Here is a 22,472-nt window from a genome sequence, read left to right on the forward strand (position 1 = left end):
ATCCCCTTCACTACATAAAGTGACATTCACAGGTTTGGGGGCATTAGGGCATATCCTTAGAGGACCATAATTCTATTTACCATGTATGGAACTATATCTAAGGAGAATAAAGGTACATGCAATCACATCCAAGCAGGCTGTTTTTAAAGGAAGAAGTCTCACTGTGGCATTTGCCTTACTTTTGGTCTTAACTGTCCTGCTTGATTCTACAATCAGGTCTTGGGAAACACACGGATTCCTTTGGTTATGTGCAGAATTTCTAAAATGTGATAGAGTAACACAGATTCTTCTTTTCCCTTCATGGAGAAAATTTTCCACAAATGGACAATTTCTATGTATATCCAAGAATAAAATAGGAAAGGGTATAGTTAAGCCTTGGACTCTTGTTTTGTATCTTGTGGAAAGAAAATTCTGTCAGCCAACCATTCCCTGCTCTGTTGACTGTGTGGTGTCCAAGCTTACATGTTGAAAGGGTCTGGCCTAGGAACTAGATGGGGATCATTATTATTTCTTAACTGTTCATGTATTTGATTTCATTTAGTAAAGTTCTTTCAACAATCCCATTGCTTATCATGCTTACTAAAATGTGTAATGATTTTCTTTTTTTTTAAGAATGATCTGGAAAAATTTTCAAAAGGTATTGGCAGGTTTACAAGAGAAGATCCCACATTTAAAGTCCACTTTGACAATGAGAGCAAAGAGACAATTGTATCTGGAATGGGAGAATTACACTTAGAAATCTATGCTCAGGTAATGAATAATATGGAAGTTAACTTAAATTCATTTTATTTATGTCTGTGTTTTGTTACAAGTCAGTAATTCTCAGTCTAATGACTGTAAAATAATAGTGGTTCTTCAGACTTCGTTCTGGTTTGTATCCAGATGTGGCATATACCATGTTATAAATGTTACCATCTCTTAAAAATTAATTTTTATTTCTAAATCCTTGTATTTGTAAAACATTTGCAGACTCCTAGAATCAAGACTCCCGAGTATTTGCAGTAAGATCATTCATCCAACACTAGGTCATGGTTAGTTGGGTCATTGCAAATCCCAGTGCCAGCCTTAGGGAGACAACTTGCAGGGAGACACCTGCTGAGGAAGTTAGCCCACCAGTACCTGCTCTTGGAACCATTTCTTATCTGTTTTCTTCTCAAGTCAGTACTTGAAGGTTTAGATAGATTTAGTACTAGAATTTAGGTAATAGAGCAGATGCCTTATATTTTTCCTAGGAAAGGTCTTCTGTATCTATGAATGAAAACAAAAGCTGTTTGACTTATGATTGAAAATTCTGGTTGTGATCATATTTTTGAAATTAAGGTAGTAGAAACTCTGACAACAGACTTATAGGCTATTCCAGATAATATATAATAATATGAAATAAAGGTGAAGTTTTAGTGGATAGATTAATTAGAGGTAAGTGTAAGTTAAACAGTCTAAATTAGAATTCATTTCTATAAAATCTTTAAGAGTCATTTGTATTACTTAAATCATGTATTTAACTTTTGTAAGATACTTAAATGATTTAAGATTTATCATTTTTTATCATATTTAAATGAGTGCTTCAAATGTAGTTAAGATTCTTTTGATTTTTCTTCTTTCAGTTTGTTTTTTTAAGTATACCAAAAAATTATCTCCCCTCTTCTTTTTAGAGGATGGAAAGAGAATATGGCTGTCCTTGTGTCACAGGAAAGCCAAAAGTTGCTTTCAGAGAGACCATTACTGCCCCCGTCCCGTAAGTATGCTGCAGAATTAAACATAATGTGAGGCCGGAATTGAAGCTTTTTATTATGGGATATACATACCACTATTAGTGTTGGGACACTTTTACATCATGTGAGTCTCTATTATGGAATCTGTGTAGTTCTATACTGTCATGAAGACATTTATACAAAGTGACATTTTGGGATTTGTTTGACCCCACAAACGAGGTATCAGTGAAGGCATACACACATCATCAGTAAGTACGTTGACACGTCAGTGTTAGGGTCTTCCGTTATTCTAGTTGTGCTTCCTTTGGCAGACGGCTGTTATGCTTGACTTTAGTACCATACTGCGGGTGCCAGAGAACTTGCATTTGCCAAGGAATAATCTCCTGCAAGTAAAGGAAACTAACTAATGCTGTGATAAAATTCAGAAAACAATGTTGGTTTACATTTTGTTGGAGACAAAACAGTCCTTACAAAGAATAGCAAAAAAGAAGTTTGGCTACGAGTATAATATACTTTAACCTGGTGTCTATATTAATTTACAGGAATTCTGATTTAGGGTCAAAATTAATAAGGCATACATACACTGTGGCTCTAAAACCAGTCTCAGTTTTCACAGTCTCATCAAAGAAAAGTAGCTGATACTTTACCTGAGATGCAATGTCATGAAGTAGAACGGTGTAGTCTAATTCAATGAAGTCATCATTTCTTTGCTATCATAAAAAATAAAAATCTGGTGTTTGAAACAGTATCTTTGGCAAAAATGGTATGTTCATTTTAAAAATCAGCTTTCATTACTAGATGATAATACTTCCATTTAATAAGTAAAAACAAAAATTGAATGTTATAATTTATTTAGCCTGATCAGAAAAACTGAGTTCCTGGGGCACCTGGGTGGCTTAGTCCGTTAAGTATCCAACTCTTGGTTTTGGCTCAGGTCACGATCTCCTGGTTGTGAGCTGGAGCCCTGCACTGGGCTGGCACTGGGCCTGGAGCATGCTTGAGCTTCCCTTTCCCTCCCTCTGCCCTACTACTCAGTACCCATACCTGCATGCTCCCTGTCTCTCTCTCTCTGTCTCACAAAAAAAAAAAAAAAAAAGAAAAAGAAAAAGAAAAACTATGTTCTTACAAAAAAGCTCTCTTTCAAACTACATTTTGAAATCATGATTTTTCACATGTTCTAAAAGTTGTGTTCCCTGAGTTGTGATAGTTACTTCAGAACATCACAATCTAAAGTTTGTCAAAGATTGATTCCTTAATGTTTCTATTTTTCAGAAGTTTAGTTTAGGGGATAAACTACTGAAATGAGTGTTTACATTAAAGGAAACCAATTTTATAATGGAAATTCTCTTTTTAAAAACTGAAAATAGGAAAACAATGTAGTTAAATGATTTTGCAATTAAAGCTTTGATCTGTGCTGCTTATTGTTTTGGGCATATAAAGTATTTAGACCACCAGCTACCCAGAAATACTGCATCCACATCGTTTAAAACTACATTCACCAGAGATTTGCTGTACAAGGCTTTTTAAGGTTTATAATCAGTGTGTTGAAACCATCCCTGGCCTCCAAGGGGCAGCATGAGCTGCTGTGGCCTCTTTGGTTAATAGCAATTATAAATGTGCAGTAAACCTTTCTGCTGAAATTTTAATAATGCTTTAAAACTTTGATGAAGGGTTATAGGAGTTTTCTGTCATCAAACTTCTGGCACTGTCTTGAGCATATTTTGCTACAAGATCATGCCTTGAAAACCATGATTATGATTGTATAACCGCTGTAACCTGGACCTTTTACTCAATTATTTGAGCCTTGTTACCCCAATAGGAATTTGTAACCAAAGTAGATGTCTGCAGAAATGGGATGCCTGGGTGGTTCAGAGGGTTAAGCGTCTGACTTGTGATCTAGCTCAGGTCTTGATCTCAGGGTCGTGAGTTCAAGCCCTGTGTTGGGCTCCACGCTGGGTGCAGAGCCTACTTAAAAATTTAAAAAACAAAAAAAAAGGGGCTCTGTTTCTTAAAATATAGTTGTGGTATTTATGTTAGATATTGACATCATATTCTAATTATTGTGATTGGGTGTCCTGGCCGCCAGTGCCTGTAGGTGTCTACTAGGTGGTTGCAAAAGCCTGTGGAGTAAAGATGTTCCAGCTGCCTTGCAGTTTGTTTCCAGCAAGCTGAAACAAGTCATTTGGAAAGTCCTATTCTCTTATAGAACTGAAACTGTTGTGGTTTCTTTGTATTCTGTTTTTCTTCATATCCATTAGATATCAACAGTTGACTTTTTTTCTTTTTAACTTCTTAATAAAGCTAAAGTGTGAAGTTGACTTTAGGTCTTTAAAGACCAGAAAGAGGAGGTTCTAGTCCTATCAGACTTAAAAGACTAGCAGGCTAGCAGTAAAATATGAGGTGGTAGATTATGACTAGAAAAGAAAATGATATACAGCAAGTTTCACAAAGATTAAAAGATGCTAAGATATATGTTCTAGCTGATTCTTGGGGCAAAAAAATGCCAGCCATGTCTCTGAGGAGCTCTGGCACCACCATTTCAATAGAGGAAAAAAAACAGAGGTAGTTTCATTTGCATAGCTATAAAGACTTCAGTACAAAATTTAGATCACCAAAGGATATACTCTGTATTAAGCTGAGCACAAAAACTGAATGCCAAATTATTTATAACTCAATACTTTACTCTCTTGAAACCGTAGCTTCAACTTTTTTAACCTTGGTTGTAACTGACCTCTCCTTCAAAATACCAGCTTCACTATTTTAAATACAAAATGACTGAAGGGGCACTATTTATCCAATTATGAATGATCACACTTTCAGTAAAATACAACCCTGTTAATAGTATATTTTATAGAAATCACTTACCACTTGCTTGACAGTTTGAATTTTTACCATTTTATACCATGTGTTTTCGGTAGAATTCTGCCATATTATATAACCACAAGCAACCCAGGCTAAGTGTCGAACTGGCTTCATTTCTGGAGATACATTTCCAAAACTGTCTGGTGAGGAAACATTTATATGGTAAATGGAATTATTTATACATACAGTGTTAACCTGTAAGAAATCTAAATTCTAAGTCATGTTTTATTTTCCTTCAAATGTGTACAGAATATAAGTAAGTCCCTTTTTTGTTGAATTAGATTGGTAATGAATATTTTTTAAAAAGCCAGTATATTTCCAACATATTATTAACATCTAACAGTTTTGAGCACAGATAATTAATACTGATCTTAAAGTTGAAAAAAATTTTTCCATGCCATATTTATATACCTGGAATATTTTGTGCTTCAAGTGGTTCCTTCATGGACTTGAGTTTTTGATAAAATGTGTTATCTTCTTTATCTGGGTTCTTTCCAATTTCTCCTTCAAATGTGAAGTTGACTTCTGGTGCAGTATCTTGTCCCATTAGAGGGTAAAGTACTTCCGCTGTACAGTTCAGTGTAACTTGCTGTTTGAAACATTTTGCAAAATACCTTTACATGTAAATGGCCATCCATTCCTAACTGTCATTCTTGAGATGCAACATTTAAAGTGTTGGCCCCCAATCATGTTTCAAACTTGACTTCAGAGTGTCTATTACAGAGCTATCTTAATTGGGTGTGGCCTACAGTTTTCTTGAAGATATCTAAAATAGATAACTTATTTTATAACTTATCAAGTATCAATCTTACAGTTCATCTTAAAACTTCATTATGTCAGTGTTAATGGAGTGTCCCATTTGTGAGGCCAGATTTTAGTCTGACTTTATGTACTACCTCTAGACTTCGTTTACTTTTTAAGTCTTACTCTACCCTCTGCTTCTGAAACAACAGAAATATCTTCAAGCCCAGATAAATTAATCTGTATCTAGATGTAAAATTAGAAAATTGTAGCAAATAGTAGCATTGGTTCTGCTTTGAAAGATGGCTGTCTAGTAGCTCAGATAATCTTTTAATAAATCTCTTATGTTAGCCTGTGTCTCTTCTGAATTACGCTCAACAAAAGAGCAAGCTTTTTTAAAAAGTTTTAAGATGGTTATGGTATAAACTGCAGTTCCTTTTTTTTTTTTTAAGTTTGTCTCACTAATAATTTGGCAGTTATGTAATATTTAAAAATCTCCCTGCCACATTAGTGAAAGATTCCTATGAACATACTGGTACCATTTGATCATTTTATTGCTCATGAATATCTAAATGCACCAGCTTTCTTTAAATGGAAGAAATAAAAAATAGAATGAGAAAGGCAGACATAAGAAAGTGATGATGACTGGAGAGTAAATTATGTCATTTGTTCATATCAGGCATAAGTTCAGACTGCCCTAAGAATATATTTAAGAGAATTTGTTTGAATTGATATGGGTAGTCTTTTCTAAATAGCTGAATAGAATTACTTCATGTTCTCAGAGTATGTTTTTAAAAGAGTATAATCGGACCCTTGAATTCTCATTTTTTTCCAAGGCAGGAATTTCACAACAACTTTAAAAAAAAAACGAGTTAATCCTATGATTTGATTAGGGAAGGTGATCTAAAATATTTATAAAGTCAAATTTTATTTCATAATAAAGGACATTTTACTTACTTTTTGGATAATTTCTTCCACAGAAAATTTAAGGCAATACTTGTGTCCTTTTCCCGGAATATCCTATTAAGAAAATGTGGTGAGTTATTATAAGAATAACTCCATTCTTTGCATTATTAGAAAAATACATTCTCATTTGGTTGGGGCAGAGGGCTCACTTGGTGAGGGTAAATGATTAAAGCCTTTGACTTTGAAAAACGCATGTCACCATGTGTGTAACATCTAATTTAGGAGGTCCATTATGAGATTTATTTTGGATGAGAACAGAAGAGTGGGATAAAATCATATATAAAATAAGTTATAATTCACTTTCATTCATCAGAGGACTTCAACCTCTGGATCTGTGATCCTGAATTCTCTACAAAAAAAATTGTGAAACACCTTTTGATTCTAAGATGAAAAACAGGATATACCATTGAAAACATTTTCAAAAAGCCCTGTGTACCCTCCAAACACTGTTCAAGGAAGGTCAGTTCCATTTGGGACAGATTACTGTGAAGTGGTTAGAGATGTTAAATACTGTTTTTATTTGTCCATTAGTGGACCTGCAAAATGATACTTCAACAAATTTTATAAAACTGTAAGACAGTTGTGTAGGTATTTCACTTTTGAATCAAGATACAGCTAAGAGGGGCGCCTGGGTGGCTCAGTGGGTTAAAGCCTCTGCCTTCGGCTCTGGTCATGATCCCAGGGTCCTGGGATCAAGCCCCACATCGGGCTTTCTGCTCAGTGGGGAGCCTGCTTCTCCCTCTCTCTCTCTGCCTGCCTCTCTGCCTACTTGCGATCTCTCTCTCTGTCAAATAAATAAATAAAATATATATATAAAAAAAAAGATACAACTAAGAGTGTATACCTAATTATCTGGTGCAGTTTTGAAGTAACATTTACTCCCTGTCAGCTCTTACAGACTTAAGTTTATGTCAGATAACTAAGTGACAATCTCAAATCTTACATTTTAGTAAAATAGAAACAAACCTAGTTAGCAACAGCTGCGGCCTTAAGCATTTAATTTAACCCTTTGCCAGAGGGAGCATTATCTTTTACAGGAATCAGTGGTAGTGGTGTTTGGGTAGTTAAAGCTTCAGCCCACAATGCTTTTGTTCCCTGACTTTGGTTGTCAGTTTGTCTTGCTCTTTGCTTCCCCCTTCATTTTGGTCAAAGGGTCTGATAAAGATTGTTCCTAAAATTTCAGCAAAGAAGTATTGTTTGAAAGACAGGATGTTTTGTTGGTTCAGATTGGAGTAGCAGATGAGAAATGCAGGAGCAGTTTTGAGATTCTTTTGAATGGTTCTACAGGTTTCATTCAGAAAATGGTTAAATGCTGCCCCACATTTAGAACGCTTTTCCATTTCTTTGGAAGTGCCCATTAAAACCTGTATGGATGTGTCTAACTTTCCAAGAAAAAAACAAACAGCTGTGGCTGTCCTGGAGTGTCAGCTATCCCCAGAAATGTTAACTTCCCTAGACCTGACGTCAACAGCGAGTCCCAAAACAGGCAAGGGTGGAGTGGAAGGGAAGTCACCCGAAGAACGAGGCTGAGACCCTCGGGAGTGGAGGGAAAGCAAGTAGGTGCAGGCACCCGCCCACTGCCCTCTGTCGGACTCACCTCCATGCTGGCTTGTTTGATAGTCTGCACCAGAAACACCTTGTGGGGGGTCCCCTGCTGGTAGTTGATGCAGTTCTCCGCCACCGAGGCTGCCCTGGAGGCTGGGAAATGGGTCGGGGGTATTTCCATTCTTGGTGGGAGCTTACGGCTGCTCAAGTTGCAGGGACCAGACGCTCCCAGCGCACCACTGGTTCAGCTTTCTGCCGGGTAGCTGCGACGGAAGAGTCGCACGCCGAGGTCGGCCGGGTGTGGGCGGGATCGCCAGCTCCCACCCTTCTCTTCCTCCTTCCCTCCTTCTGATTCAGGAAGCTGCCGCAGGGGCGCTGGCTCCCGCCGCTGCTCCTGTGGCCCCGCCCCACTACCACCCGCAGTACCGACTTGTTCCTGCGAGGGGAGAGCCCTGGCCTTTCCGGCTGGCGAGGGTGGAGGTATGGGGAGGGAGTTGGTGGGTTAGGCTGGCTGGGACTTTGTGCTTCCTTTCATTAACCTTTACTGAAGTGCAGGGAAGGGCGTTCTGGCCTTTTCGTTTATGGAGCTGCCTCTTGGGCCTCCAGTTTCCTCTTCATGGAAGAAATCTGGTTGCTTCACATGCCCTTCAGAGCACACCTTCCTCAGACATTAGTCACAGTGTCAGGCCCACGGCAAAGTGCAAAAGGAGCTCCAGGTAGCGAGTGGGTTGGTTACTTTTTTCTCTTTTCTTTCCAGGAGCCCTCTTGGTTAATCCCCTTTTCTGTGGGATTGGACCAATGCTGCCCAAATCAGCATATGAGAAATTAGCATTAATTACATATTAATATTAATTACATAATAATTTTATTATTAATACATATTAATTACATAATAAATTATGTAATTTATTAGATCAAGATAAATAAATACACCTGCACCCCTCTCTCCCTTTGCTAATCTTAGAAAAATGAGGTTTTGCTGTAAAACCATGCTTCTGACCTTCTGATCACTTTGAAATTTTTACTTTAAGAATTAAAACATTTAAGGACTGAACTTCAAGCACTATATTGAAGAAACTTCTAACAAAGATGAGAGTTTTTATAGCTGCTTAAGCAAGCACAGACTTTTAGTAGGTAGTGGATTTCCATTCTCCAGTTTCCTTAATTACCTTGTTTTACCTTTGAAAGGACTATAATTTAGGCTTTGGATTTGCTCTAGATCAGGAAGCTAAGGTTCCTTTTTAACCGTATGGCCAAACTTTCCAAGCTCATTGGCTTGGAAAATAGAGATTCGTTGCCTTTTTTCCCTCAAAATGGATTTTTTTTTTAAGATTTTTAATTTTATTTATTTGACAGGGAGAGAGAGAGAGAGATCACAAGTAGGCAGAGAGGTAGGCAGGGGGGAGGGGGGGAAGCAGGCTCCCTGCTGAGCAGAAAGCCCAATGTGGGGCTCGATCCCAGGACCCTGAGATCACGACCTGAGCCGAAGGCAGAGGCTTAACCCACTGAGCCACCCAGGCGCCCCCCTCAAAATGGATTTTTGAAGGTTCTTTGAAAGTTCCTTGGGTGGGCATATGTGTTGTGCTTTAAAAAATAAACTTAAAAATGTATTTGTAATGTGTTCTCTCCCTCAAATATCCTTAATTTACTCATAGTCTTTATTTGCAGTAAGTATATATTTTTTTAAATGTAAGGAATAAGGCATTTCTGTCTTTTCTAGTTAGATTAGTCAACCAATTGTCAAGTGAGTTGAGGATTATAGGGTTTCTCTCCTTAAGGCTTTTTTCTAAAAAAAAAAAAAGAGAGAGAAAGATTTTTCTTTTTGGGCGTGAGAGGGTGAGTCATTCATGTATCAGCCAACCTCTTAGGTTATCATTGTGTGTGTGTGTAGTGTTTGAATCATGTGTTTTCTTTGATAGTGTCCAGGAAAGAGTGGCTGAGTACATTCTGATGATGCTGAAAGAGCTTTTTGTTGATAATGAAAACTAATATGAATGAAAACTAAGTAAAAAGATCTGTATCTTGCAATTTTGGTACAACTATCAAATCAAAATAAATGTGCAAAATAGAGATAAAACCAATACAGTTATGAAGTGCCAGGGTGGCTCAGGCAGTTAAGTGGCTGCCTACAGCTCAGGTCATGATCTCGGGGTCTTGGGATCAAGCCCTGCATTGGGCTCCCCACTAGGCAGGGAGTCTGCTTCTCCCTTTCCCTCTGCCCCTTCCCACCATTCATGCTCTCTCTTAAATAAATAAAATCTAAAAAAACAAAAACAAAAACAAAAAACCAACACTGTTCTAATTAACATTAATTTTATCGTGAGAGATGATGTTTTGCCAAAACAAAATTGCCTCCCCAACGTGACCGGGGCATGAGTTCTTTTACCTGCAGCACTCCTGTTAGCTGCCTACCAAGTAATATCTTAGTTCTTCTACCTCTTGGAAGCTGCTGTAGTCTGTCTTCACCTACCGCCCTCTAACAGCTTTTTCAGTGAAATCATCATTTGCAGGTTATGTCAGCTTATGTTCTTATTAGCCTTCTAGAAAAATGTTTAATTAAGAGCATTGGTTTTGGTACAATCCTGGTTCTGCCATTTAACTGCATCATATTTGGCAAGTTACTTTCTCATCTGTAAAATGGTGATAGTAGTGCACAATCATAGTTTGTGGGGAAGAACAAATAAAATGATACGTAAAAACTGCTTAGCACAAGCCTGGTACCTCTGTGTTTCATTATTTGGCCTCCACTTGATTATGATTCAGATGTGACCTCTGAAACTTACTGGTTTGTGAACTGGTCCTGCAGGGCAGTGCTGGAAGTGTTCTCTGTGCTGCACTATATTGTACCCATTTCCCACATTTGACTGTTGACCACTTAAAATGTGACTAGTGCAACTGAGGAACTGAATTTTAAATTTTTTTAAAAATTTTAACTTAACTATAAACATCCCTGGTTAGTGATTACCCTACAGACAACAGAGTATATGTTTGTATTGATGTCATATTGTCAAATTGAAAACAAAACTGTAAACATCTCAGAGAACTTGTGCATACCCAAGACTTGTCAGGGGCCCATCGTTATGGAATCCCTGCAGCAAGTCCTTTCGTTCTCTTAGTTCTGATAGCTGTTTTTTCCCTCCCAGAACAGTGTCTCTGTCAGCATTTTGTTTCTCTCAGCCCGTCCCGAGTCTCCTGGTGGCTGGGAAACTGTTTAAAAGCAGTTCAGCAGGCACATTCACATTTAGGCTTCTTATGAAACCGCATACTCCAAGCTGGTGTCTGCTACAAAAATGAGTATTTAGTAATTTCAGACCACGACACATCATGACGCATCTGAGTATTTAGTAATTTCAGACCACGACACACCATGACACATCTGTATGTAGGGACACGCTCATTCACGTCCATTTACCTGCAGTTGTCTGAGATAATTTTGAAAGCAGGTGGCCTCTTTCATCTTGAGGTCTTGAGGAAGGTTTCACTTTAAAGGAATAAATGCTTTGCAGGCAGTAGATACTCATGAAATGTTTCCCCCCCCCCCAGGGAAATAGCATATGTTTACAAATGTTTTAATAAGTATATAGAAAGTGCTTACTCTGTTTATGTGGCCGTTAGTGGTTTGAAGTAAACACTGCCGTGTCTGTGTATTTTCTGTATATGTGTCTATTTATATGAGTGACTTATGTTAGTCACTGTTTTGCCATTACTCTCTTCAGGTATTAATCCACCTGAAACTCCCTTCCCTTATATTGCATCACTCCATAAAGTCCAAGTGGTAAATTAACTTAGATAGGAACTATCTGAATAAATTAACTGCAGAGCTCCCATTTTCAAGTAACTGTCTCTAGCTGTAGAGATTTAAGAAGAGAACGCTGTATCCCAAGGAAGGGAGGCATTCCAAAAGAAGAGGCTGAGCTCTTTGAATGTAGGTTACTAGAGCAAGAACCTTAGACTGACTTTTAACACTTTTACCTTTCTACTTGTGAAGTAAAGAATTGGCAGAATGAAAGAAAACCATGTAAAAACATGTAAAGTAAAGTAAAAACATGAAAGAGAGAATTACCTTTTAGTAATTCACCTCCAAGTAAAAACATGAAAGAGAGAATTACCTTTTAAATAAATTTTACAGTAAAATTTTATGGCAGTAAATTCAAAGGAACAAGTAAGTAAAAATGGTGAAATGTGGCTTTTCATTTAAATCGGTAGGAATTATTTCATTTTAGTAATTAATTATGTTAATGCCATGTTGATTTTTTTCCCCCTCCTAAATCACTTTCAGGTTTGAATTTACACATAAAAAACAATCAGGTGGTGCAGGCCAGTTTGGAAGAGTGATAGGTGTACTGGAGCCTCTGGACCCAGAGAACTACACTAAGTTGGAGTTTTCAGATGAAACATTCGGGGCAAATGTTCCAAAGCAGTTTGTGCCTGCAGTAGAAAAGGTAACAACAAAAATAACTTGATTACATTTTTTTCAACCAGTTTATTAGGTGGTATCGAATCATATTTCTTTTGTTTGTGTGTTTATATTTTTAATTTAATTTTTTCAGTGTTCCAAGAGTCATTGTTTATGCACCATGCTCTTCTTTTTTTTTTTTTTTAAGTTTTATTTATCTAAGTAATCTCTATACTCAACGTGGGACTCAAACTCATGACCCCAAGATCAAGGGTCTCATTCTCTTCTGACTAAGCCAGCTAGGCGCCCCTCAGATCCTATTTCTATCACATTGTCTTCTGTGGTTCATTTCAGTTACAGTCCTGCTTCTTTATCTGACTGGTAAGCTTTCCATCTTATTTAGAATCTTCAGTTCATTAGGTTGAAGAGCTATAAATATATGCTATGACAACGAGGGGGAACTCATTCTGTTTCTTTTTTTCCTTTATTTCTTTTTTCCAGAACAAAGCAGTAGTTCTTTCTCTAAGAGGACTTATTTTCCTTCTCATAGTGCAGCCGTCTCCAGATTGTAGCCAGCTTTTCAAAGACATGCACTTAGCAAATATATATTAAGCACTTTTCATATTTAAGCACTCTACTAAGGGGCAGAGGGAGAGGGAGAATCTTAAGCAGGCTCTGTGCCCAGGGCAGAGCCTAATAGAGGGCTCAATTTCACATCCCTGAGATCGTGACCTGAGTTGAAATCAAGAGTTGAATGCTTAACTGACTGAGCCACTCAAGTATCCCTCATTCTGTTTCTTAATCATAGTTATTCTATTTCTTTTAATAAATTGAGCCTATGTTGTAAATAGCAATCAACAATTAAAATTTGTAGCAGTCAGTAGGGTTTTATGAAGGTTTTGAGTTTACTGTTACAGTAGCATGATCTTTTGCCAAGATTCCCAATATCTGAGTTCTCCCATCGTCTCTGCTACTGATTAATGCACTCTTTGGTAAATCATGGTATTCGGAGCCAGTTTCTTCATTTGTAAAGTGTGAGTAAATAGAAAACTAAACTTGAACCCCTTACCAACTTGAGGGTCAGATAATACTCTGACATTTCTTTGTAAAGTGTGAAGTGCTTTGCACATGTAAGAGGTTAGTGTTTTGTTTGCTCTCTAGGTCACTGGCTTTAAGACTGTTGTAAACCTTCAGCAACTGTTCTCCTACATTGAGATTTTTAGGTTTTCATTTACCCTTTTAGCTTAGAAATCTTTGCTAATTATAATTTTGGCTTTAGTGATGGTAGCATTTTGTGATTACTGTATTTCATTCACTATACTTTATTTCAAGAGAGTATTTTGTCACTCTTATACTTTTAAGTTATCTTGTATTCTTCAATATTAATGTAGGTAAAGGAGGGTTTATGTTTTTTTCAGCATATAGAGTTTATAGTTTTGCAGTGTCAGAAATATATTGTACTCTATGTGCAGCAATGTGATTGTCAGGAAAAACTAACGTGAATTGTGGGACCTCTACAAATGTTGAAGTGGCTGAAAAAGAATTGCAAACTTATCAAATTATACTTTTAAAATATGTTTAGTTTATTGTGTATCAGTCATACGTCAATGAAGCTGTTTTTTTTGTTTTTTTTTTAAAGAACTGCATCAGGAAAAATGAATTTACTTTTGAATTCCAGTTCTTACTGGCATGTATAACACCAAAGCCATAATGTAGTGATCTGCCAGTGAGGCAAAGCCCTGATAGGTGTATAGTGGGAGCTCAAGACATAACTGTTGAATCAATGCCAAGTTTGATGGAAATATTCTTCCTTGCTTTTCCTCTGTTTCCTCCTTATAAAATTAAGAGCAGGCTGTCTGTATAATGGGTTATAAGAGGTAAGTAATTCCTGAAGATGTTAAGTGTCGACACTCTCAGCATCACTTTCAAACCAGCTCACACTTTTAAGTGATAACGCTTTTCCAAGGGATTGTTCATCTAGATGCCACAATAATAAAATTTAAGTAGTTAAGCTATTCAGCTTTTTAAAACTTCTTTTTCTGAGGAGCAAAATGTAGTATTCATAAAAATGTTCAATTTCTGAACAGTAAAATGTGTGAGTGTTTTTAATAATTCACCTGGAAGTGAAATCCACTGACTCCAGAAGTTGTATTCATTCACTAACAGGGGTTTTTGGATGCCTGTGAGAAAGGCCCTCTTTCTGGTCACAAGCTCTCTGGGCTCCGGTTTGTCCTGCAAGATGGGGCACACCACATGGTTGATTCCAACGAAATCTCTTTCATCCGTGCAGGAGAAGGCGCTCTTAAACAAGGTACTGTGTCCTGTGTTTGCTGCAGCACGGTGTCTGTTTCCCTGATAGACCGTCAGAGACTCCGAGTGCAGTGCTGTGTTTTAGTCTTGTGCCCCAGAGTCCCAGGCAGCCCACTGAGGCACTTGGCAGGTGTGGGCAAATCTAGAGTTGAAGTGAGGGTAGCTTACTGTATTCTCTTCCTTACAAAACTGAAAGGCTACCTTGTTCTAAATTACCTAATATTTGTCATATGCTTAATTTAGAGGTAACCTGTAAGTTCTGTTTTTTTGCCACTTTTTAAAAATCAGTTAATTAGCATATAGTGTAGTATTAGTTTCAGAGGTAGAGTTCAGTGATTCGTCAGTAGCATTAACACCCAGTGCTCATTACATCAAGTGCCCTCCTTAACGCCCATCACCCAGGTACCCCATCCCCCCACCACCTCCCCTCCAGCAACCCCCAAATTTGTTTCCTAGAGTTAAGTCTCTTATGGTTTATCTCCCTCTCTCATTTCACTTTATTTTATCCTCCCTTCCCCTGTGTTCATCTGTTTTGTTTCTTAAATCCCACATATTAGTGAAATCATATGATATTTGTCTTTCTCTGATGGACTTATTTTGCTTACCATAATACCCTTTGGTTCCATCCACATCATTGTAAATGGCAAAATTTCAATCTTTTTGTTGGCTAAGTAATATTCGTGTGTGTGTGTGTGTGTGTGTGTAGATCAATAGATAGATAGAGATATACATGCCATATCTTTACCATTCCTCTGTCAAAGGACATCTGGGCTTTTTCCATATTTTGGCTGTTGTGTTTTTAATAAAGAAGATGGATGTGCTTGGAGTACTAAGAGATATTTTATAGAAACATTGCTGTCATGCTCTTTTTAGTGACTTATTCAGATATCAGGAAATCCATAAATTTTAAGTAATTTTTGTAAAGTGTGACATTTTAGGCTTTTAGGCATTTTGTGGATGGAAACATATTTTGAAGGAATTCAGTAAACTTTATTCACAGTGCAGACCTCTTGTTAAACTGCTGGAATTGTCAACCTTTTCCACACAGAATAACTGGTGTATTAAAAACCCTGATGAACCAGAAACCTAAACAATTGCAAGTATATCTGATTCTTGCCTTTTTTTTTTTTTTAAATATTTTATTTATTTATTTGACAGACACAGATTACAAGTAGGCAGAGAGGCAGGCAGAGAGAGGAGGAAGCAGTCTCCCTGCAGAGCAGAGAGCCCGGCGCGGAACTGGATCCCAGAACCCTAGGATCATGACCTGAGCCGAAGGCAGAGGCTTTAACCCACTGAGCCACCCAGGCACCCCCTGATTTCTTGCTTTTAAGAGAGAAAAGCAAATAACACAGCAATCTGACATCAGGGTTATTCAACAAAGGAACTTGAAACCTGTGTCCTGGACCCAGAAAATGTATTCTCTTTGTCATCTCTTCCATATTATTAATAATGTCCATAAGTATCTTTAGACAGGAGAATTATATTATGATTTATGAAACATTTCAGAAACATTTTTATCAGAGGCAGTCAAATGGACAGTAAAAATTAGATTAATCATAATATTTTTTAAGCATTCTGTAAATCATGATTTTGTTGATTCTACATGAATTTTGGACTTCGTTTTGTTTTTCTGTTTGCATCTGTGACCAGGTGTGGGGCAGTAGTTGGAAAAGTTTGCTCATTTCTTGGCTAGGTTGCTAATTTCTTATATTACTTAAACTAATAGCAGCTGTTAATAATTTGTGTATTAGTTTCTCAGTTGTGAAAGGGAGAGAAAATCCTTCATTTTCTTTTGCCAGCTCTGTTAGAAATGCAGTTGAGGTCTGTGATCTGGAAATCTTGTCGTAATCTGAAGATTGTGTTAGTAGGAAAAAGGGAAATTAAGTCACAAAGAAAGATTTTCTAAGGCATGATTCACATTAAAACACTTGCCGCTCCCAGCTCAGAGGAGAGCCTGCTTCTCCCTCTTTCACTCCACCTGCTTGTGCTTTCTCCTCCTTAATACCCGCCACCAGGCTAATCCATCCCCTCACTCTCCTCCCCTTTGAAACCCTCAGTTTGTTTCCTGTAGTCCATAGTCTCTCATGGTTTATCTCCCCCTCTGATTTACTTCAACTCGTTTTTCCTTTCCTTCTCCTAATGTCCTCCATGTTATTCCTTATGCTCCGCAAATAAGTGAAACCACATGATAATTGTCTTTCTCTGCTTGACTTATCTCACTCAGCATAATCTCTTCCAGTTCCATCCATGTCGATACATTCTACAAGTATAGTTAAATCAATTATTCTATGCTGCTGCTTGACTGGAAATTAGTAGCTTTCCTGGAGATAGAGTTTACACAAAGCCAGATAATTGGTATGGTTGTCAGTTAACAAAAAGCCTCATCTTCTTTTTTAATTGCTCCTATAAGAGATATAACTAAATGCAGACATATATGCCCATAATTTACACATGTGCATCCATGAAAACAGTCTGTACATCTGTGAATATTAGCTAAACAGGTGAATATGTGATCTTTACTTTTTAATTATTTAAGTGTACAGACATTAAGTATGAAAACTGCCTGGTAGGTGTGCAAAGGGAAAACACTAGATAGTAATTGAGTTTTGTTTTTTTTTTTGCCAGATAATCATGTACAAATCAGGATGCTAGCATGAAAAATGAATTACTTTGCTGTTTCTTCATCTGTTATTCAGTCATCCATGATTGAAGGACAAGTGTATAGGGTAAAAGGAAGTTTTCCTTAGCTCAGTAAGAAAATCAGCTTTTCATGCATAAACCTCTCTTGAATTCCTTATGAGAGTTTTGGGGTAAAAATGTCATGAAATGAGCCCAGTATCAGAATAGCTTAGATTTATGAGCCATTCTCTGTTCAAAATGGGAAGAAAAGTAGTTTGGATTGTCTTTTTTTTTTTTTTTTTTTTTTTTTTCCAAAACAAATGCAAACTGGAACTGTTGGGTCACAGTTTAAACTTTGTCTCTGAGATTAATCAGTGATATAACTAAAACTGAATCTAAAATGAATGTTTCTTTGGGCGTGTTTCACCTTACAAATGCGACCATTGCCATCTTCTTCTGTGTCCAGGTTTTAGAGCACTATGCTTGGTCTTCCCAGAAACCTCAAACTTGTAGCCACCCAACAAGAGAAATAAAGGCCTAGAAATAAAGGTTAGCTCAGTTGACTTGACAGCACCCCTTCTTTGAGCTCCTGCCCCATTATGTGATGGGCTTGGGGTTTAGATCCCAGCTCTGCTCCATACTTACTGTGTGGAAATTTCCCCCAGGCTGCTTGGAAATAGTAATTCCATAACATTGTGTGAGAGAATGTAAAATTTATAGGAATGTCTTTGAAAACTTGCACGTGCATACTTGGGCAGTGAATGCTAGTCACGCTTTCCTTTGGATTGCCTTTGACCTGGTACTGTGCCATGCCGCTGTTCCCTAGCTTCTTGTCTCCGAGTACTCATAATAACATTTATTGATCACTTATGTGCGCTGTTTTATGCTGAGTGCATGAATGATCGTATCTTATGTTCACAGTGACGTTACAGTTGAGAAAATAGGACTCAGAGTAGTTGATTGAATTACTCAAGATTACAAGATGGTGGTGGAGCTGAGAGCTAAACCAGCCTAGAGTCCTAGCCCTTGAATACCACCTCATTTGGCCTCTTCAACACCTGGCCTGGTGTTATCAGCATTATTCCTAGTGGTTGATAAAAAATATTACCACCTCTTCTCACCACCACAGGCTTAAAGTACCTGTGAAGATGGTTGTATTTTTACTTGCTATCTTAAAAAGCCATAGACCACACGGATCTGCTTGAGGAAACATAGGTTTTAGGAGTGGGCTGCCGTGTGACTGGTGAATACAGCAGGGTGAAATTCACTCCAGAGTCTTGCCACAGCGGCTTAGAAGAAGGCATGAATTCTTTGGAAGTGAGTCAGGAGATGAGTTGAGGAAGAAAGAGAAACTTAAAGGGAAAGGAGCAGGATGAGAGAATATGAAACTGAGAACTGGACAAGGCATCCTCAGCAATTAAGTGATGGGCACTGTCTACCTGGCCCTTTCTTGCCTTTAAAATATGACCCTTTCCCAGTCTCGCTCTTTTATATTACTGACCTATTGAAAGCATGAGGTAATGTGTTCTAAATCTTAAGACATCTGCTCATATCTGTCTTTCTGGATGTCTTCTTCTGCATAGATTGCATATCTTTAGAGCCAGGGAAGCTCTGGTGTTGGGATAACCCCAGACATTGCAGGAGCTAGAGCCGTTTCTACAGTCCCAAACTGTAAGCTGCCTTCCACGTCTGTGTGGGGTTTTGGGGGGGCTTAGCTGAAGAAGCTTTGGAGTCTGCAAAGTTCAGTTACTTCTCTTTTTTAGAACAAAATTCACTAATGAGGACTAATTAGTCAAAGGTAGGTCTGAGCTATGATTTGAATTAGAGAATAATTCAAAGAAATCCAAGGATATTAAGTTGCTGTTCTTATAATTATTGCACTTAAGCTACTAGTGGCTTTAGGAGAAGTGCTTTAATGACTATATGAGAATGATTGCTGATTAATTAATTGATTAATCTAAACAAATTGATGCCTAGAAAGCTGTGATTATCTTAAAATATTTTCTTTGTCATCTTTTCTAGGTTTTGCTTAAAGTTTTTATTTAGAGATAATTCATCCAGTCTGAGGCTGAAGTATTATTCCACACTATCATAACATACAAATTAGATAAGAATGTTTGAAATGTTATTCTGTCTTCTCCACATTGTTAAATATAACCCTCAGTCAGCATTTGTCACATTAAGAAGTGTTCTGGTTATATATTAAGGGGAATAAAAATAAGCTTGGACACACACGTTTCAGTGCTTAAATGTCTCTTCACATCCAGTGTCTTTATTTTATAGGTGAAGAAACGTGAGAGCTGGACACATTTTGTTTTTCTAAAAGGCATATATAACTTGTTGAGGTCAGAGCAGAAACTAGAAACTTGGTTCTTTGATTCTCAATCATGTGTTGAAAATGTTTAGCCTAGAAAAGGAAAGACAGAACTCAGGTGTGACTTATTTATTGTCTCCAAATATATGATAAAAGTTATTCTCTTACAGTTGAAAATAACTGTCTTCCAGGAACCAACCAGAAGGAACTGGTTTACCTGATCAAACAAAGACAACAGTGAGAGTTTTTATTCCTGAAAGTATTCAGAGAAAGAGAATAAGTAACCCTCAGCTGGATAATTTAGATGCTAAAGAACTTGATTGTATGTCGTTTGAAGACCCCTTTTATATTCTCTGCAGCTTAGTGATGTTTAAGGATAAAAATATAGTTTAGAACTATTAATACTGTAATCATGTGTTATCTTACTGGAATTTCCATCTAGGAGAGTGACTGTTACAGCTACTAGAGGAAAAGAGTCCAGATCAAATACTTGAACCTCATCACTTGCGTGTACCTTTGGAAGCACTCTCTCTTTTGTACGTCTGGGTAGGGAAGAGTGGCCATGTGTTTAAAGATTAATAAACTAATTGGTGTATTTTTTTTTAACCCAGCTCTGGCAAATGCAACATTATGTATTCTTGAACCTATTATGTCTGTGGAAATTATAGCCCCAAATGAATTTCATGGACCTGTGATTGCGGGAATTAACCGACGCCATGGGGTAATCACAGGACAAGATGGGATTGAGGACTATTTTACATTGTATGCCGATGTAAGTACTATTGATCATTGACAATCCTGCTTTTAGTAACTGCAGATAGAAATGAGAGTTAGTTTTTGGTTTTGGAGACTTTGTTTTGGAGAGTGTAGAGTGAATTGACACATTTTCCTAGCTATTCGAGTATTGTATTTGTGGCAATTTCTATAATTTGCTGTTAGAGCAGCTCTTAAATGCAAAAGCTAAAAATAAGATTTATGTGGGCCTTTATGAATATGTCATTTTCTTAGATGTATAGACGTTGTCTTTATTTCTTGTTACAAGTTTCATTTGTATAGCTGCTTTATCACATTATCTCTTACTGGATAATACTGAGTTCCATTGCCTGTGCTTTACTTAAATCTCATAGAAGAAAGTGTATATCACATTACATAAGGCCTCCTAAAAGACACTACTATCAGCATATTATTGAGGTGTCCAGAGGAAAGTTGTATTAACATTTTCACAGAAGAAACACTTCTCCATGTTTGAGCTGCAACCAGAGTGTGGAGTGGGTATGAGAGTGATGTCCACCTTGTGAAACAGAAAGATTTGGTTTTTAGTTGTGACTGCCACGTTAAATTATTTTTAAATAAGATTTTTACTTTCAGTAAAACAAATATATACTTCTCTAGCTTTTAATTCTTTTAAATCAAGAGTAGTTAGTAGAAACCTAAGACTAAAGGAATTAAATGCCTAAGGCTTTTCTGTACTTTTCTCAAATATTTGTCAGTAAGCAATACCAGAATATCCTGTGTTTGTTTTCAGGTCCCTCTAAATGATATGTTTGGTTATTCCACTGAACTTAGGTCATGCACAGAGGTAAGCAGATATTTAAACTTTACTCAGGTGCTCTTTAAGAAACCGCCCTACACAGTGCTCAAATGTGTGAAATCCTGTCTTTGCTTGGTAGATGTACCAAAACAAACAAATAAAATCTCTGTTGTTTTTTAACTCCTTAGGGAAAGGGAGAATACACAATGGAGTACTGCAGATATCAGCCCTGTTCACCGTCCACACAAGAAGACCTCATCAATAAGTACTTAGAAGCTACAGGTCAACTCCCTGTAAAAAAAGGAAAAGCCAAGAACTAACTTTCTTCACTTTAAGTTGACTAGCTATAACCGAATCTGTAAGATTTATATACTCTCATGGGTTCTGGTGGAATGAATTCAGGCTAAAACAAATTTTAGAAGCTCTTCCTCTTACATTCAGGAGTTTCTATCATATTCAAAGATAATTCTATATATACCCCAAATCTGTGGATTGGCTTTATAGTTCATTGAAAAACCTCAAATAAAATATGATTATTACTGAAATATATTTCATATCTAAGGGAAGAAGAGACTGACTTCAGTTATACTTCTAAGTTTAGAATGGTATGTAAACTTCCTTTCCGAATTTTTTATTCTAAGAATTTTCAACATAGAAAAGCTGAAAAAGACAGTACAGAGAATAGCCTATATCTTCCATCTGGACTCAATAACGAACAGTCTTGTTAACAATTAGTTTATCACATAATAATTTATTTTGTCATACTTGCCTCATCTCTTTGTGTCTCATACCTCTCTATTTAATTTTTTTTTAATTTTTTGCTAAGCAACAATTTGAAGGTGAATTGCTTATATCATGACACTTCTTGGGGGAAGTGTCCTCTTTTAATGAGCAGGCTTTTGTGGAAGGCAGCTATGCTCACCACTGTACCACCAACGCATACTTGAACAAGACTTTTCTGTTTGGTGGATTTAATATGTTCTTAATAGAGAACATTTTTCAGATTCTTCATGGGGATATTACAATGGCTAGTAGATTTCTTGCTGTTTTATATACAGGTGATTGCTTCAATTTGTGGCTTCTGCAAATTTGTAAATGTCTACTTTTATGTTAGTTTCTTGTGGATATGTTAAAATGAAAAGCAGACCCTTGCATATTGCTATTTTTACCTATGTTTATTTTAGTGTTTCTGCAACTCTGAATAATAAAATAGAATTTACATAGTTGCTGTCTGGTCAGTTTCATTCACTTGGTAAACACTAGCTGAATTTGAGTCTGTTGGGAGTTTATCCTATATTGTATTCCTTGACATGCTGAAAGAACAAATGTTAAGTTTTGTTTCTAGGCTAGGTTGGACTTTCCTGGACAGTTCTACCATATCGTTGAGGACTACTTCATCCCCAAATCATCTGATGGGAAAGGTATTTCCTAGTCCTTTCTCTTAGTGGATAATAGAAATAAAATAATGGTTCC

General features: G+C 37.1%; 2 protein-coding genes across 2 annotated transcripts in view; one reads left to right on the plus strand and one right to left on the minus strand.

Annotated features, from left to right (window-relative positions):
- GFM1 (G elongation factor mitochondrial 1) overlaps positions 1-22,225 on the plus strand; it is a 43,522-nt gene extending 21,297 nt beyond the window's left edge. Inside the window, exons 12-18 of the mRNA XM_032852604.1 lie at positions 613-750; positions 1,653-1,735; positions 12,106-12,268; positions 14,389-14,533; positions 20,080-20,240; positions 20,994-21,047; positions 21,188-22,225. Coding sequence (XP_032708495.1) covers positions 613-750; positions 1,653-1,735; positions 12,106-12,268; positions 14,389-14,533; positions 20,080-20,240; positions 20,994-21,047; positions 21,188-21,319 — 876 coding nt within the window. The 3' untranslated portion in view covers positions 21,320-22,225. The remainder of the gene's footprint in view (positions 1-612; positions 751-1,652; positions 1,736-12,105; positions 12,269-14,388; positions 14,534-20,079; positions 20,241-20,993; positions 21,048-21,187) is intronic.
- LXN (latexin) lies at positions 1,763-8,204 on the minus strand. The gene is made up of 6 exons (XM_032852606.1): positions 7,879-8,204; positions 6,273-6,335; positions 4,986-5,163; positions 4,578-4,714; positions 2,360-2,422; positions 1,763-2,095 (listed from the first exon to the last, which is right to left on the minus strand). The coding sequence occupies exons 1-6, from the start codon at positions 8,005-8,007 to the stop codon at positions 1,997-1,999; spliced, it is 669 nt and encodes a 222-aa protein (XP_032708497.1). The 5' UTR covers positions 8,008-8,204; the 3' UTR covers positions 1,763-1,996.
- Positions 22,226-22,472: the final 247 nt, after the last annotated feature.

Source organism: Lontra canadensis, unplaced genomic scaffold (assembly GCF_010015895.1).
Source record: "Lontra canadensis isolate GAN:19392208 unplaced genomic scaffold, GSC_riverotter_1.0 scaffold6, whole genome shotgun sequence".
NCBI classification, from domain to species: Eukaryota; Metazoa; Chordata; class Mammalia; order Carnivora; family Mustelidae; genus Lontra; species Lontra canadensis.

Bases quoted from the DNA above. Each gene is read 5' to 3' on its own strand.
- LXN (XM_032852606.1), bottom strand. From the start codon at position 8,007: ATGGAAATACCCCCGACCCATTTCCCAGCCTCCAGGGCAGCCTCGGTG. The intron at 5,164-6,272 runs GTAAGTAAAATG...TGTTTCAAACAG, and splicing joins TGGAAGAAATTATCCAAAAA to CAAGTTACACTGAACTGTAC. The intron at 2,423-4,577 runs GTAAGTGATTTC...TTTTTATGATAG, and splicing joins TTCAAACTGTCAAGCAAGTG to CAAAGAAATGATGACTTCAT.